We start from the raw sequence: 14,661 nt of genomic DNA, 5'->3' as shown, positions 1-14,661 counted from the left end.
GGCCAACTATTTTTAGTTCAGGTAACACTTGGACTGAAAAGTTGAGTAAACCAAAAAAAAAGCTGTGGAACCAGGTACTTAATAATAGTTGAAACAACTACATTTTATTTTTTACAGTGTACCTGGTAAGCATTCTTGGAATGGGAGAGTCCAGATTAGCTTTGACCCAGCTCTTCCCTGGTTGGCTTTCCCTGTCTGTCTGTCTGTCTGTCTGTCTGTCTGTCTGTCTGTCTGTCTGTCTGTCTGTCTGTCTGTCTGTCTGTCTGTCTGTCTGTCTGTCTGTCTGTCTGTCTGTCTGTGTCTGTCTCTGTCTGTCTGTCTGTCTGTCTGTCTGTCTGTCCGTTTGTCCGTTTGTCTGTTTCTCTCCCTGTCTGTCTGTCTGTTTCTCTCCCTCTGTCTGTCTGTCTGTCTGTCTGTCTGTCTGTCTGTTTCTCTCCCTCTGTCTGTCTGTCTGTTTCTCTCCCTCTGTCTGTCTGTCTGTTTCTCTCCCTCTCTCTCAATTCAATTAAATTCAAGGGGCTTTATTGTCATGGGAAACATATGTTAACATTGTCAAAGCAAGTGAAGTAGATAATAAACAGAAGTTATATAAACAATTAAAATAAATATTACACTCACAGAAGTTCCAAAAGAATAATGACATTTCAAATGTCATATTATGTATGTATACAGTGTTGTAACAATGTGTAAAACTCTCTCTCTCTCTCTACCATCTCTGTCTCTCTCTGTCTCTCTGTCTCTCTCTCTACCATCTCTGTCTCTCTCTGTCTCTCTGTCTCTCTCTCTACCATCTCTGTCTCTCTCTGTCTCTCTATCTATCTACCATCTCTTTCTCTCTCAATTCAAGGGGCTTAATTGGCATGAGAAACATATGTTAACATTGCCAAAGCAAGTGAGGTAGATAATATACAAAAGTGAAATAAACAATAAAAATTAACAGTAAACATTACACATACAGACGTTTCAAAACAATAAAGACATTACAAATGTCATATTATATATATACAGTGTTGTAACAATGTGCACATGGTTAAAGTACACAAGGGAAAATAAATTAGCATAAATATAAATCTCTCTCTATCTACCATCTCTGTCTCTCTCTCTCTCTCTATCTACCATCTCTGTCTCTCTCTCTCTCTATCTACCATCTCTGTCTCTCTCTCTATCTACCATCTCTGTCTATCTCTCTCTCTCTATCTACCATCTCTGTCTCTTTCTCTCTCTATCTACCATCTCTGTCTCTCTCTCTATCTACCATCTCTGTCTATCTCTCTCTCTCTATCTACCATCTCTGTCTCTTTCTCTCTCTATCTACCATCTCTGTCTATCTCTCTCTCTCTATCTACCATCTCTGTCTCTTTCTCTCTCTATCTACCATCTCTGTCTATCTCTCTCTCTCTATCTACCATCTCTGTCTATCTCTCTCTCTCTATCTACCATCTCTGTCTCTTTCTCTCTCTATCTACCATCTCTGTCTCTTTCTCTCTCTATCTACCATCTCTGTCTCTCTCTCTCTATATCTACCATCTGTCTCTTTCTCTCTCTCTCTATCTACCATCTCTGTCTCTGTACTCTAATATCCAAGGGGGGGGGGGGTTGTTCTCCCGCAGATAGTCTTCTTCTCTCCTCCTATTTCCCCTTCCACTTTATATATGTATAAGGCAGGGATATGGCTAATCTAGATTAGCACGGCTACAGAGGGGAGAAGAGGTAGGAGGTACAGCAGGGCTGCTTAATCTAGATTAAGATGTAGGATGATGTCACAGAGGTTGATCCTTCACACAGACACTCCTCTTTTGGCCGGAAAACATTCATTATTTGTATGTGTAACGCAGTCTAACGTAGTGTGTGTGTCTGGGGATATGTGTGTGTGTGTGTGTGTGTGTGTGGCTACAGTACTGAACACATCATGACTCACTGGGACTGGTCTACACACACACACACACACACACACACACACACACTCCAATCCCTTCAGAGGGGACCCCAATTTTCGGCCGATCCCACCCCACCACAAATCAAATGACACTACCTTAAAATCTGTGCATTTATAATTTCCATGTCAACAAATAACCTTCAAATTCAATATATTTTCATCTCTCCTATCAAAATGAAGAGAACCAATACATATCAATTAAATTATATATATTTTTTTTAATTGTTTGTATATTGTCCCATAACATAATGTGTACTCTTAATGTTTGGTTCCCCTAAAAAAAACTAAAAACATAAAACCATTTTGGGTTATTTTTTAACGCTAGGGGTGACGACCGCGACTTTGAATACCACTGCTGCAGAGAGATTAAGTGTTCACAGGCAGCAGTGGGTCCATACGGTGAGAGCGGTAAACATGTCTAATTCTGGGTACATAGAGGTTAAGTGAGAAACAGGCTTTAGTTTCCAACAGCTACTGTCACTCAGATATACATAGTCTGCTAGCTACTGACCTGTTACTGTTCTTGGCCAGCCACAGTACAGGCATTTATTGATTCTAGCTAGCATTGCTAAATCGAATGGCTTTTAATAACCATGATGCTACGGATGCTAACTCCTATGGTTCTAATAACGATGAGATTAGTAATGCTAATTCAAATGGATGTTGATAACGATGACGCTACAGATTTGTATTTGTATTTATTTAAGGATCCCCATGACTCTTCCTGTGGTCCTGCAAAATTAAGTTCAGTTTATACAATTTTAAAAAACAATTTAAAAAAACACCAGGGCCAAATAAATAAGTTCAGTTTATACAATTTTAAAAAACAATTAAAAAAAACACCAGGGCCAACACACTCTCAAATGTTTTTATTTTGCCGCATATTTATTAAACATAAGATTGAGTGTGAGTTTTTGTTACCACCCGGCTCGGAAGTGACAAAGAGCTCTTATAGGACCAGAGCACAAATAATAATATAATAATAATCAATAATTTAGCTCTTTATTTAGCCATCTTACATATAAAACCTTATTTGTTCATCGAAAAATTGTGAATAACTCACCACAGGTTAATGAGAAGGGTGTGCTTGAAAGGATGCACATAACTCTGTAATGTTGGGTTGTAATTGTATCGTATCAGTCTTAAATCATTTTCCACACACAGTCTGTGCCTGTATTTAGTTTTCATGCTAGTGAGGGCCGAAAATCCACTCTCACGTAGGTACGTGGTTGCAAAGGGCATCAGTGTCTTAACAGTGTGATTTGCCAAGGCAGGATACTCTGAGCGCAGCCCAATCCAGAAATCTGGCAGTGGATTCTGATTAAATTACATTTTCACAGAACCGCTTTTTAAGATTTTGATGAGGCTCTCTTGTTCAGATATCAGTAAGTGGACTAATAATGATGATGTTACTGATGCTAACTCCTATGCCACTAATAATGAGGATGCTAATGATGCTAACTCCTATTGCACTAATAATGAGGATGCTACTGATGTTAACTCCTATGACACCAATAATGATGATTCTACCGATGCTAACTCCTATGGCACTAATAATGATGACGCTACTGATGCTAACTCCTATTGCACTAATAATGATGACGCTACTGATGCTAATTCCTATTGCACTAATAATGAGGATGCTACTGATGTTAACTCCCATGGCACTAATAATGATGATGTTAAAATCAAATCAAATCAAATCACATTTTATTTGTCACATACACATGGTTAGCAGATGTTAATGCGAGTGTAGCGAAATGCTTGTGCTTCTAGTTCCGACAATGCAGTAATAACCAACGAGTAATCTAACCTAACAATTCCACAACAACTACCTTATACACACAAGTGTAAAGGGATAAAGAATATGTACATAAAGATATATGAATGAGTGATGGTACAGAACGGCATAGGCAAGATGCAGTAGATGATATAGAGTACAGTATATACATATGAGATGAGTAATGTAGGGTATGTAAACATTATATAAAGTGGCATTGTTTAAAGTGGCTAGTGATACATTTTTTACATCAATACTTCCATTATTAAAGTGGCTGCAGTTGAGTCAGTATGTTGGCAGCAGTCACTCAATGTTAGTGGTGGCTGTTTAACAGTCTGATGGCCTTGAGATAGAAGCTGTTTTTCAGTCTCTCGGTCCCAGCTTTGATGCACCTGTACTGACCTCGCCTTCTGGATGATAGCGGGGTGCTCTCGATTGTGCATCTGTAAAAGTTTGTGAGTGCTTTTGGTGACAAGTCAAATTTCTTCAGCCTCCTGAGGTTGAAGAGGCGCTGCTGCGCCTTCTTCACCACGCTGTCTGTGTGGGTGGACCAATTCAGTTTGTCCGTGATGTGTACGCCGAGGAACTTAAAACTTACTACCCTCTCCACTACTGTCCCGTCGATGTGAATAGGGGGGTGCTCCCTCTGCTGTTTCCTGAAGTCCACGATCATCTCTGTTGTTTTGTTGACGTTGATGTTACATATGCTAACTCCTATGGCACTAATAATGAGGATGTTACTGATGCTAACTACTATGACACTAATAATGAGGATGCTATTGATGCTAACTCCTATGGCACTGATAATGATGATGCTACTGACATTAACTAATTTGGCACTAATAATGGGGACGCTAATGATGCTAACTCCTATGACTCTAATAATGAGGATGCTAATGAGGCTAACTGCTATGGCACTAATAATGAGGATGCTAATGAGGCTAACACCTATGGCACTAATAATGATGATGCTACTGATGCTAACTCCTATGGCACAAATAATATGGACGCAACTGATGCTAACTCCTATGATACAATAATGATGATTCTACTGATGCTAACTCCTATGACACTAATAATGAGGATGCTAATGAGGCTAACTCCTATGACACTAATAATGAGGATGCTAATGAGGCTAACTTCTATGGCACTAATAATGAGGACGCAACTGATGCTAACTCCTATGGCACTAATAATGATGACGCTAATGATTCTAACTCCTATGGCACTAATAATGATGATGTTACTGATGCTAACTCCTATGCCACTAATAATGAGGATGCTACTGATGCTAACTCCTATGGCACAAATAATGATGATGTTACTGATGCTAACTCCTATGGCACTAATAATGAGGATGCTAATGATGCTAACTCCTATGGCACTAATAATGATGATGCTACTGATACTAACTCCAATGGCACTAATAATGATGATGTTACTGATGTTAACTCCTATGACACCAATAAAGATGATTCTACCGATGCTAACTCCTATGGCACTAATAATGATGACGCTACTGATGCTAACTCCTATGGCACTAATAATGATGATGCTACTGATGCTAATTCCTATGGCACTAGTAATGAGGACGCTACTGATGCTAACTCCTATGGCACTAATAATGATGATGCTACTGATGCTAATGTAACAGTATAAACTTTACGTCGTCCCCTCGCCCCGACCCGGGCGCGAACCAGGGACCTTCTGCACACCTCAGCAACTGAAACCCACGAAGCGTCGTTACCCATCGCTCCACAAAAGCCGCGGCCCTTGCAGAGCAAGGGGAAACCCTACTTAAGTCTCAGAGCAAGTGACGTAACTGATTGAAATGCTACTAGCGCGTACCCGCTAACTAGCTAGCCATTTCACATCCGTTACACTCACCCCCCTTTCAACCTCCTCCTTTTCCGCAGCTACCAGTGTTCCGGGTCAACAGCATCAATGTAACAGTATAAACTTTACGTCGTCCCCTCGCCCCGACCCGGGCGCGAACCAGGGACCTTCTGCACACCTCAGCAACTGACACCCACGAAGCGTCGTTACCCATCGCTCCACAAAAGCCGCGGCCCTTGCAGAGCAAGGGGAAACCCTACTTAAGTCTCAGAGCAAGTGACGTAACTGATTGAAATGCTACTAGCGCGTACCCGCTAACTAGCTAGCCATTTCACATCCGTTACACTAATTCATATGGTACTAATAATGATGATGCTACTGATGCTAGAGTCCTAGTAATGAAGATTATATTAATGCTACCGTTTTTGCTAATTTTTGCTAACACCAATAATGATGATTCCACCGATGCTAACTCCTATTGCACTAATAATGATGACGCTACTGATGCTAACTCCTATGGCACTAATAATGATGATGCTACTGATGCTAATTCCTATGGCACTAATAATGAGGACGCTACTGATGCTAACTCCTATGGCACTAACAATAATGATGCTACTGATGCTAATTCATATGGTACTAATAATGATGATGCTACTGATGCTAGAGTCCTAGTAATGAAGATTATATTAATGCTACCGTTTTTGTCTTCATTGATGTCGCTACTAGTGATAAAGCTACTGATAACTACACTGTCATAATATAACATTTTATGGTAGATTATTGCATGCGTGACATTTCTGTAGTTTCTGTAAAAAAATGTCATTAGCCTCATCCCAGTAAGTGATCACATTTATAACATGATTCAACTATACTAGCCTCGTCCCAGTAAATGAACATATTTATAACATGACTAAATGATATTAGCCTCATCCTAGTAAATGAACACATTTGTAACATGACTAAATGATACCAGCCTCGTCCCAGTAAATGAACATATTTATAACATGATTAAAACGGGTGTCCTAGTTACACTACTGTAACTGGCACAAGCTTGGCTGGAGGTATGTGTGTGTGAATGTGTGCGTGCGCGCACGTGTGTGTGTGTCTGCGTGTGTGTGTGTGTGTGTGTATATAATGCAGTATCTTAGGATGACCTTGATCACTGAAGCTCTACACACACAATAACACAAAACACACTGGACTCCTGCCAACACTCTGCAGTGTGTGTGTTTGTACACATACATGTGCTTCCGAACATGTGTGTCTGTGTGTTTGTGTGTTTGTGTGTTTGTGTGTGCGTGTAGTCTGAGCAGAATCAAAAAGGTTTCTTCCTTCACCACTTGCCAGATGTCCCTACCAGGACTGTTACTGTGGCAGATTCAGATCTGTCTCTATCTGCTCTGTTTGTGTGTGTGTGTGTGTGTGTGTGTGTGTGTGTGTGTGTGTGTGTGTGTGTGTGTGTGTGTGTGTGTGTGTGTGTGTGTGTGTGTGTGTGTGTGTGTGTGTGTGTGTGTGTGTGTGTGTGTGTGTGTGTGTGTGTTTGGGGTGCAGGGCAGGTGGGTGCGGGTGGGTGGGTGTATGGGGGGGGGGTTGGCATGGTCTCTATGGTGATGAGACAAGCTGCCGGTTTGGATGAAACATCCATCACTGGGAGGGAAGGGCATTGTGGAGTTTCACTATTATGGGTGCGGGTAGGGGGGGGTAGAATGGGTGGGGAAAGGGAGAAGGTAGGGAGGAGAAAGGAGTGGAGGAGGAGGAGAAGAGAGGGAGCGTTAATATGTATATTAAAATGAGTAGTAGACTGTCTATAAAACGAAGTTTCAAAAGCACCTAGTTTATAACTGCTGTACTCCACTATGACACAAAAGGTGTGTGCGTCTGGAAGGGGCGAAGTTGTCTGCATTTCTCACTGAAAGCGGATAGGAGAGAGGGAGAGAGGAACAGAGGGACGGACGGAGGGAGGGAGGGAGGGAGGGCGGGAGGGAGGGAGGGAGGGAGGGAGGGACGGAAGGAGGGAGGGAGGGAGGGAGGAGAAGAGTGGTGCAGTGTGTGTCGTGTGGCAGTGCTTTGCCTCGATCTCTTCACAGCACATCCTCCTCTCCTCTCCTCCTCCTCCTTATTCCTTGACACACCTCTAATAGAGGAGCGACCGGGAGCCGTTTTTAACCATCGCTGGAGTGGGATAACACACACACCTCAGCCTCAGTCATGGTGTTCATCAGCTTGGCACTCAAATCTGTCCTGAAGTACTTCAACAGGAACAACAGCGGTAAGACACTGTACGACTGTTCTGTGACAGGGGTGTGTTAGGGGGTTTGTCTCTGTGAGCAGGCCGATCGCTCAAGAGGGACTTCGAAATTGGACGTCTTTCCATGTCCTGAGGACGTCAGGTAAACGCCTTCTAGACCGGCCATTAGAAACTTGGGTGTAATCCCCAACTAGCTCGCACAGTCTCACCAGATCAGAATTAGACATTCTTCCATTTTTCTCAAACCTCACATTTCGAGGTTCGTTTTTTTAAAGGTTTAAGTTGAGGCATTAACTCCAAATTCTTATGTTCAGGCATTAACTCCGGATGATTAAGGTTTGGGATTGGCTTAAAACAAAAACATCAAAAACAACTTTCTACCGCTGGGTTCAAACATGACACCCTTAAGGTTAAGCATCATCTCAGAATGGTTAAGGTAAGGGTTAAGGTTATGAATAGGCTTAAAACTCATCTAAAAAAACCGCTCTATCGCTGGATTCAAACATGACAACCTTTTGCACCAGTGGCAGCGCTAATTGATGCCCCCTAGTGGCCGGTTTCCACGATGGACGTCACACATGGATGGACGTCGAAAATTGACTTGTATCATTGGTGTCCTGGCTGGTTGACTGTTTCATCCTAGTGTTAGTCATTTGTATGTATTTATTTACTTATTTTTCCTATCCCAAACGTTAACCGTTCGTAATGAGTTCCTAAATGTAATATTTTACCCTATCAAAAACCTTAACCCTTCGTAATGAGTTCCTAAACGTAATATTTTATCCTATCATAAACCTTAAACTTCTAAATGTGACGTTTGGAGCAACTTTTGAAAATGTGACGTTTAGATGAACGTGGATCAACATCTAATTCTGCAGTGCGACTGTGAGACCTAATTAGCGTGAGACTGTGAGAGCTAATTAGTGTGAGACTGTGAGACCTAATTAGCGTGAGACTGTGAGAGATGAGAAAATGTGTGAGTGAGATATGTCTGAATCTGAATTACTCAACTTAAGATTCAGAGGCTTGTGTATGAAGTGACCTCGATGGTCCAGAGGAGCTCCAGGACAACATGCAAAGAAGATGCTGGAGATGTGTGTGTGTGTATGTGTGTTTGTTTGTGTGTGTGAGAGAGAGTGTGTGTGCATGCGTCCATGTGAGTGTGCATGCGTACGTGTGTGAATACAGCCATGCATGCACGTGTGTGTATGTGAATGAAGCTGTATGCACACGTCCCCAACACTCAGTGCAGTGTTTCTCCTAGGTCACCTTGACTAGTGCTGAGAGGAGAGAGGAGAGGGCGAAACAGAAGTGTGTGTGTGTTAGAGGTGTTTCATTCTAAGGAGGTTTTTTTCACACGCCAGGTCATGGATATATTACGCAGCCAGCTCACCTCCCCTCCCTTCCCTTCCTCAACCCATCCCTCCCTCCCCAGCCAGCTCACCTCCCCTCCCTTTCCTCCCTCCCTCCCTCCCTCCCTCCCTCCCTCCCTCCCTCCCCTCCCTCCCTCCCTCCCTCCCCAGCCAGCTCACCTCCCCTCCCTCCCTCCCTCCCTCCCTCCCTCCCTCCCTCCCTCCCTCCTCAGCCAGCTCACCTCCCCTCCCTTCCCATCCTCAATCCATCCATCCCTCCCTACCTCCCTCCCTCCCCAGCCAGGTCACCTCCCCTCCCTCCCCAGCAAGCTCACCTCCCCTCCCTTCCCATCCTCAATCCATCCCTCCCTCCCCAGCCAGCTCACCTCCCCTCCCTTCCCTTCCTCAACCCATCCCTCCCTCCCCAGCCAGCTCACCTCCCCTCCCTTCCCTTCCTCAACCCATCCCTCCCTCCCCAGCCAGCTCACCTCCCCTCCCTTTCCTCCCTCCCTCCCTCCCTCCCTCCCTCCCTCCCTCCCTCCCTCCCTCCCTCCCTCCCTCCCCAGCCAGCTCACCTCCCCTCCCTCCCTCCCTCCCTCCCTCCCTCCTCAGCCAGCTCACCTCCCCTCCCTTCCCATCCTCAATCCATCCCTCCCTACCTCCCTCCCTCCCCAGCCAGGTCACCTCCCCTCCCTCCCCAGCAAGCTCACCTCCCCTCCCTTCCCATCCTCAATCCATCCCTCCCTCCCCAGCCAGCTCACCTCCCCTCCCTTCCCTTCCTCAACCCATCCCTCCCTCCCCAGCCAGCTCACCTCCCCTCCCTTCCCTTCCTCAACCCATCCCTCCCTCCCCAGCCAGCTCACCTCCCCTCCCTTCCCTTCCCTTCCCTCCCTCCCTCCCTCCTCAGCCAGCTCACCTCCCCTCCCTTCCCATCCTCAATCCATCCCTCCCTCCCTCCCTCCCTCCCCAGCCAGGTCACCTCCCCTCCCTCCCCAGCAAGCTCACCTCCCCTCCCTTCCCATCCTCAATCCATCCCTCCCTCCCTCCCCAGCCAGCTCACCTCCCCTCCCTTCCCTTCCTCAATCCATCCCTCCCTCCCCAGCCAGCTCACCTCCCCTCCCTCCCCTTCCTCAATCCATCCCTCCCTCCCCAGCAAGCTTACCTCCCCTCCCTTCCCTTCCTCAACCCATCCCTCCCTCCCCAGCCAGCTCACCTCCCCTCCCTTCCCTTCCTCCCTCCCTCCCTCCCTCTCTCCCTCCCTCCCTCCCTCCCTCCCTCCCTCCCTCCCTCCCTCCCTCCCTCCCTCCCTCCTCAGCCAGCTCACCTCCCCTCCCTTCCCATCCTCAATCCATCCCTCCCTACCTCCCTCCCTCCCCAGCCAGGTCACCTCCCCTCCCTCCCCAGCAAGCTCACCTCCCCTCCCTTCCCATCCTCAATCCATCCCTCCCTCCCCAGCCAGCTCACCTCCCCTCCCTTCCCATCCTCAATCCATCCCTCCCTACCTCCCTCCCTCCCCAGCCAGGTCACCTCCCCTCCCTCCCCAGAAAGCTCACCTCCCCTCCCTTCCCATCCTCAATCCATCCCTCCCTCCCCAGCCAGCTCACCTCCCCTCCCTCCCCCTCCTCAATCCATCCCTCCCTCCCCAGCAAGCTTACCTCCCCTCCCTTCCCATCATCAATCCATCCCTCCCTCCCTCCCCAGCCAGGTCACCCCCCCCCCCCTCCCTCCCTCCCTCCCCTGAAAGAGAAGAGAGAAATAGAGAGAGATTAGCATTTTTTTTCACTTTCAGTTTCACTTACTTAGCTAGCAAATGCAGCCAGCTAGTTTAGCCTACTGAAACACCCTGCTCAAACAGAGGGATGCTATGTTAGCTAGCTGGCTATGACTATCCAACACAACACTGGAACACTTCCAAGACAAAGTAAGCTTTAGGTATTACTCATGTATTGCCACCGGGGCCCGCCCCTGTAACTGCTTACTGACTGCTTACTGACTGACTGTGACGTTACTGCATGATTGTAGCGGGTTTACTAACGCGTTAGTTCTATTAGCTATGCTGACTATGACGTTACTTTAGCTAATATGGTGACAACGATGTAGGCTGTGTGTAGCGGTTATGATATGGTTTGGCATGGAAAGGTTTTTTCGCCTGGTCACATACAGCTGATGTGTTGTGCATTGAAATCCACAAGCGAAGGGAAGAGGTGAAAGTAGGAGACTGCATAACGTAGATGCCAGAAGGAATACAACGTGGCTGCTATGAAAGTGAACTGTGTTTACGTGTGATCAGGGGTGTATTCATTCCGTCGGATTCTGTTGTCGAAAAATGTTTCTTAAAATGGAAGCAAACGGAACATAACAGGGGATTAACATACCTGAATTTGTCCAATAGAAACTCTCGTTTGCAACTGCTGAACTGAAGATTACACCCACCATCAGCTAGATGCAGGCAAGAGTGTGCAAGGCGGTATTGAATGACATTGTCTGTCATCTCAAATGTGTCTCTCAACCTGTGTGCACCTACAGTACGTTGCAAGCTTTCATTCATAGGCTAGGTTGTAGCAACCTCATGATGGGTATAGGGAACATTAGAGTATCATGTAGTAGCCTCAACCTATCACTGTTACATTGAACTGGGTGAAAGGAATATGAATGACAGTCATCCAATATGCTGTAATAGAAATAAGGCCGTGTTCATGAAAACTAAATAAATCCTCCTGGATCTGAAACGACACTGGCGTGTCTCTTCACAGTCCTCGCTGTTCCGTAAGGTGTATTTTTATCTGTTTTTTAAATCTAATTTTACTGCTTGCATCAGTTACTTGATGTGGAATAGAGTTCCATGTAGTCATGGCTCTATGTAGTACTGTGCACCTTCCATAGTCTGTTCTGGACTTGGGGACTGTGAAGAGACCCCTGGTGGCATGTCTTGTGGGGTATTCATGGGTGTCTGAGCTGTGTGCTAGTAGTTTAAACAGACAGCTCGGTGCATTCAGCATGTCAACACTTCTTACAAAAACAGATAGTGGTGAAGTCAATCTCTCCACTTTGAGCCAGGAGAGAGTTACATGCATATTATTAATGTTAGCTCTCTGTGTAACTGCTGGACTAATGAACTCTCTGTGTATATTTCGCTACACTCTCATTAACATCTGCTAACAATGTATGTGTATGTGACCAATAAACGTTGATTTGATTTAAGGGCCTGCCGCGCTGCCCTGTTTTGAGCCAATTGTAGGTCCCTCTTTTCTGGTGCCTGACCACACTACTGAACAGTAGTCCAGGAACGACAAACCTAGGGCCTGTAGGACTTGCCTTGTTGATCGTCCTGTTAAGAATGTAGAAACTAGGGCCTGTAGGACCTGCCTTGTTGATCGTCCTGTTAAGAAGGTAGAAACTAGGGCCTGTAGGACCTGCCTTGTTGATCGTCCTGTTAAGAATGTAGAAACTAGGGCCTGTAGGACCTGCCTTGTTGATAGTCCTGTTAAGAAGGTAGAAACTAGGGCCTGTAGGACCTGCCTTGTTGATCGTCCTGTTAAGAAGGTAGAAACTAGGGCCTGTAGGACCTGCCTTGTTGATAGTGCTGTTAAGAAGGTAGAAACTAGGGCCTGTAGGACCTGCCTCGTTGATAGTCCTGTTAAGAAGGTAGAAACTAGGGCCTGTAGGACCTGCCTTGTTGATAGTGCTGTTAAGAAGGTAGAAACTAGGGCCTGTAGGACCTGCCTTGTTGATAGTGTTGTTAAGAAGGTAGAAACTAGGGCCTGTAGGACCTGCCTTGTTGATAGTGTTGTTAAGAAGGTAGAAACTAGGGCCTGTAGGACCTGCCTTGTTGACAGTGTTGTTAAGAAGGTAGAGCAGTGCTTTATTATGGACAGACTTCTCCCCATCTTAGCTAATGTTGTATCAATATGTTTTGACCGTGACAGTTTACAATCCAGGGATACTCCAAGCAGTTTAGTCTCCTCAACTTGCTCAATTTCCACATGATTTATTACATGATTTAGTTGAGGTTTAGGGTTTAGTGAATGATTTGTCCCAAATACGATGCTTTTAATTTCAGAAATATTTACGACTAGCTTAATTCTTGCCATCCATTCTGAAACTAACAGCAGCTCTTTGTTAAGTGCTGCAGTGATTTCATTCGCTGTAGTAGGTGATGTGTATAGTGTTGAGTCATACACAGACACCCTGGCTTTACGTGAGACTGTGAGAGCTTGTTGATATTACAGGTAATAGATAAGAGATAGATAAATAAATAGATAATAGACTGATGGATATTTAGGCTGTATTTTCCCCTATGTTCTCTTTCTCTCTACTGTGATCACACACACACACACACACACACACACACACACACACACACACACACACACACACACACACACACACACACACACACACACACACACACACACACACACACACACACACACACACACACACACACACACACACACACACACACACACACACACACACACACACACACACACACACACACAGACCACCCACACACAATGGTATTTGTAATTTGTGAGGAAATCTGTGTGTTTGTGTGTGTGTTTGCCTGTGTCTGTGTTGTAATGAATGAAAATAAATATCTCTCTTTCTCTCTCTTTTTTACATCTGTCTCCTTCTACCCATATGTCTCTCTCTCTCCTTTGTCTCTATCTCTCTCTCTGTCTCCCTCTACCTCTCTGTCTCTCTCTCCCTCTCTGTTTCTCTCTGTCTCCCCTACCTCTCTGTCTCCCTCTGTCCCCCTCTGTCTCCCTTTACCTCTCTGTCTCTCTCTCTATATATCTCCCTCTCTCTCTCCGTCTCTCTCTCTAGCTGTCAGACTGGACGAGGACAAAAAGTGGTCGGTACACTACACTTCCCAGAAGCCTCAGCAGGAGACACGGCCCTCTTGTGTGGATGACCGCCGTTCCGTACTAAGAGGTAAGAGGTCAGGGGTCAGGGAGGAGGGGTCATGTTAGAGGTGATAGGTGAGGGATCTACCTAAATACCTCACTACCCACTGGTCACAGAAGTCAGTTTAACGTCTAATTTATATACAGCCGTGGCCAAAAAGTTTTGAGAATGACACACTCAGTTTGTATGATGGCAATTTGCATATTCTCCAGATTGTTATGAAGAGTGATCAGATGAATTGCAATTAATTGCTAAGTCCCTCTTTGCCATGCAAATTAACTGAATCCCCCAAAAACATTTCCACTGCATTTCAGCCCTGCCACAAAAAGACCAGTTGACATCATGTCAGTGATTCTCTTGTTAACATATGTGTGAGTGTTGACGAGGACAAGACTGGAAGCTTCAAAAGGAGGGTGGTGCTTGGAATCATTGTTCTCCCTCTGTCAATCATGCTTATCTGCAAGGAAACACGTGCCGTCGTCATTGCTTTGCACAAAAAGGGCTTCACAGGCAAGGATATTGCTGCCAGTAAGATTGCACCTAAATCAACCATTTATCACATCATCAAGATCTTCAAGGAGAGCGGTTTAATTGT

General features: G+C 45.3%; 1 protein-coding gene across 1 annotated transcript in view; it reads left to right on the top strand.

Annotated features, from left to right (window-relative positions):
- Window positions 1-7,590: 7,590 nt before the first annotated feature.
- LOC129813233 (uncharacterized) overlaps window positions 7,591-14,661 on the top strand; it is a gene marked incomplete in the record, with an annotated part of 30,854 nt that continues 23,783 nt past the window's right edge. The window contains 2 exon segments of the mRNA XM_055865523.1: window positions 7,591-7,824; window positions 13,986-14,093. Of these exon segments, the coding sequence (XP_055721498.1) occupies window positions 7,764-7,824; window positions 13,986-14,093 (169 nt within the window).

This window comes from Salvelinus fontinalis, chromosome 16, assembly GCF_029448725.1.
Source record: "Salvelinus fontinalis isolate EN_2023a chromosome 16, ASM2944872v1, whole genome shotgun sequence".
Taxonomy (NCBI): domain Eukaryota; kingdom Metazoa; phylum Chordata; class Actinopteri; order Salmoniformes; family Salmonidae; genus Salvelinus; species Salvelinus fontinalis.
The sequence above is the reverse complement of the archived record's forward strand: the minus strand, read 5'-3'. Positions and strand labels throughout refer to the sequence as shown.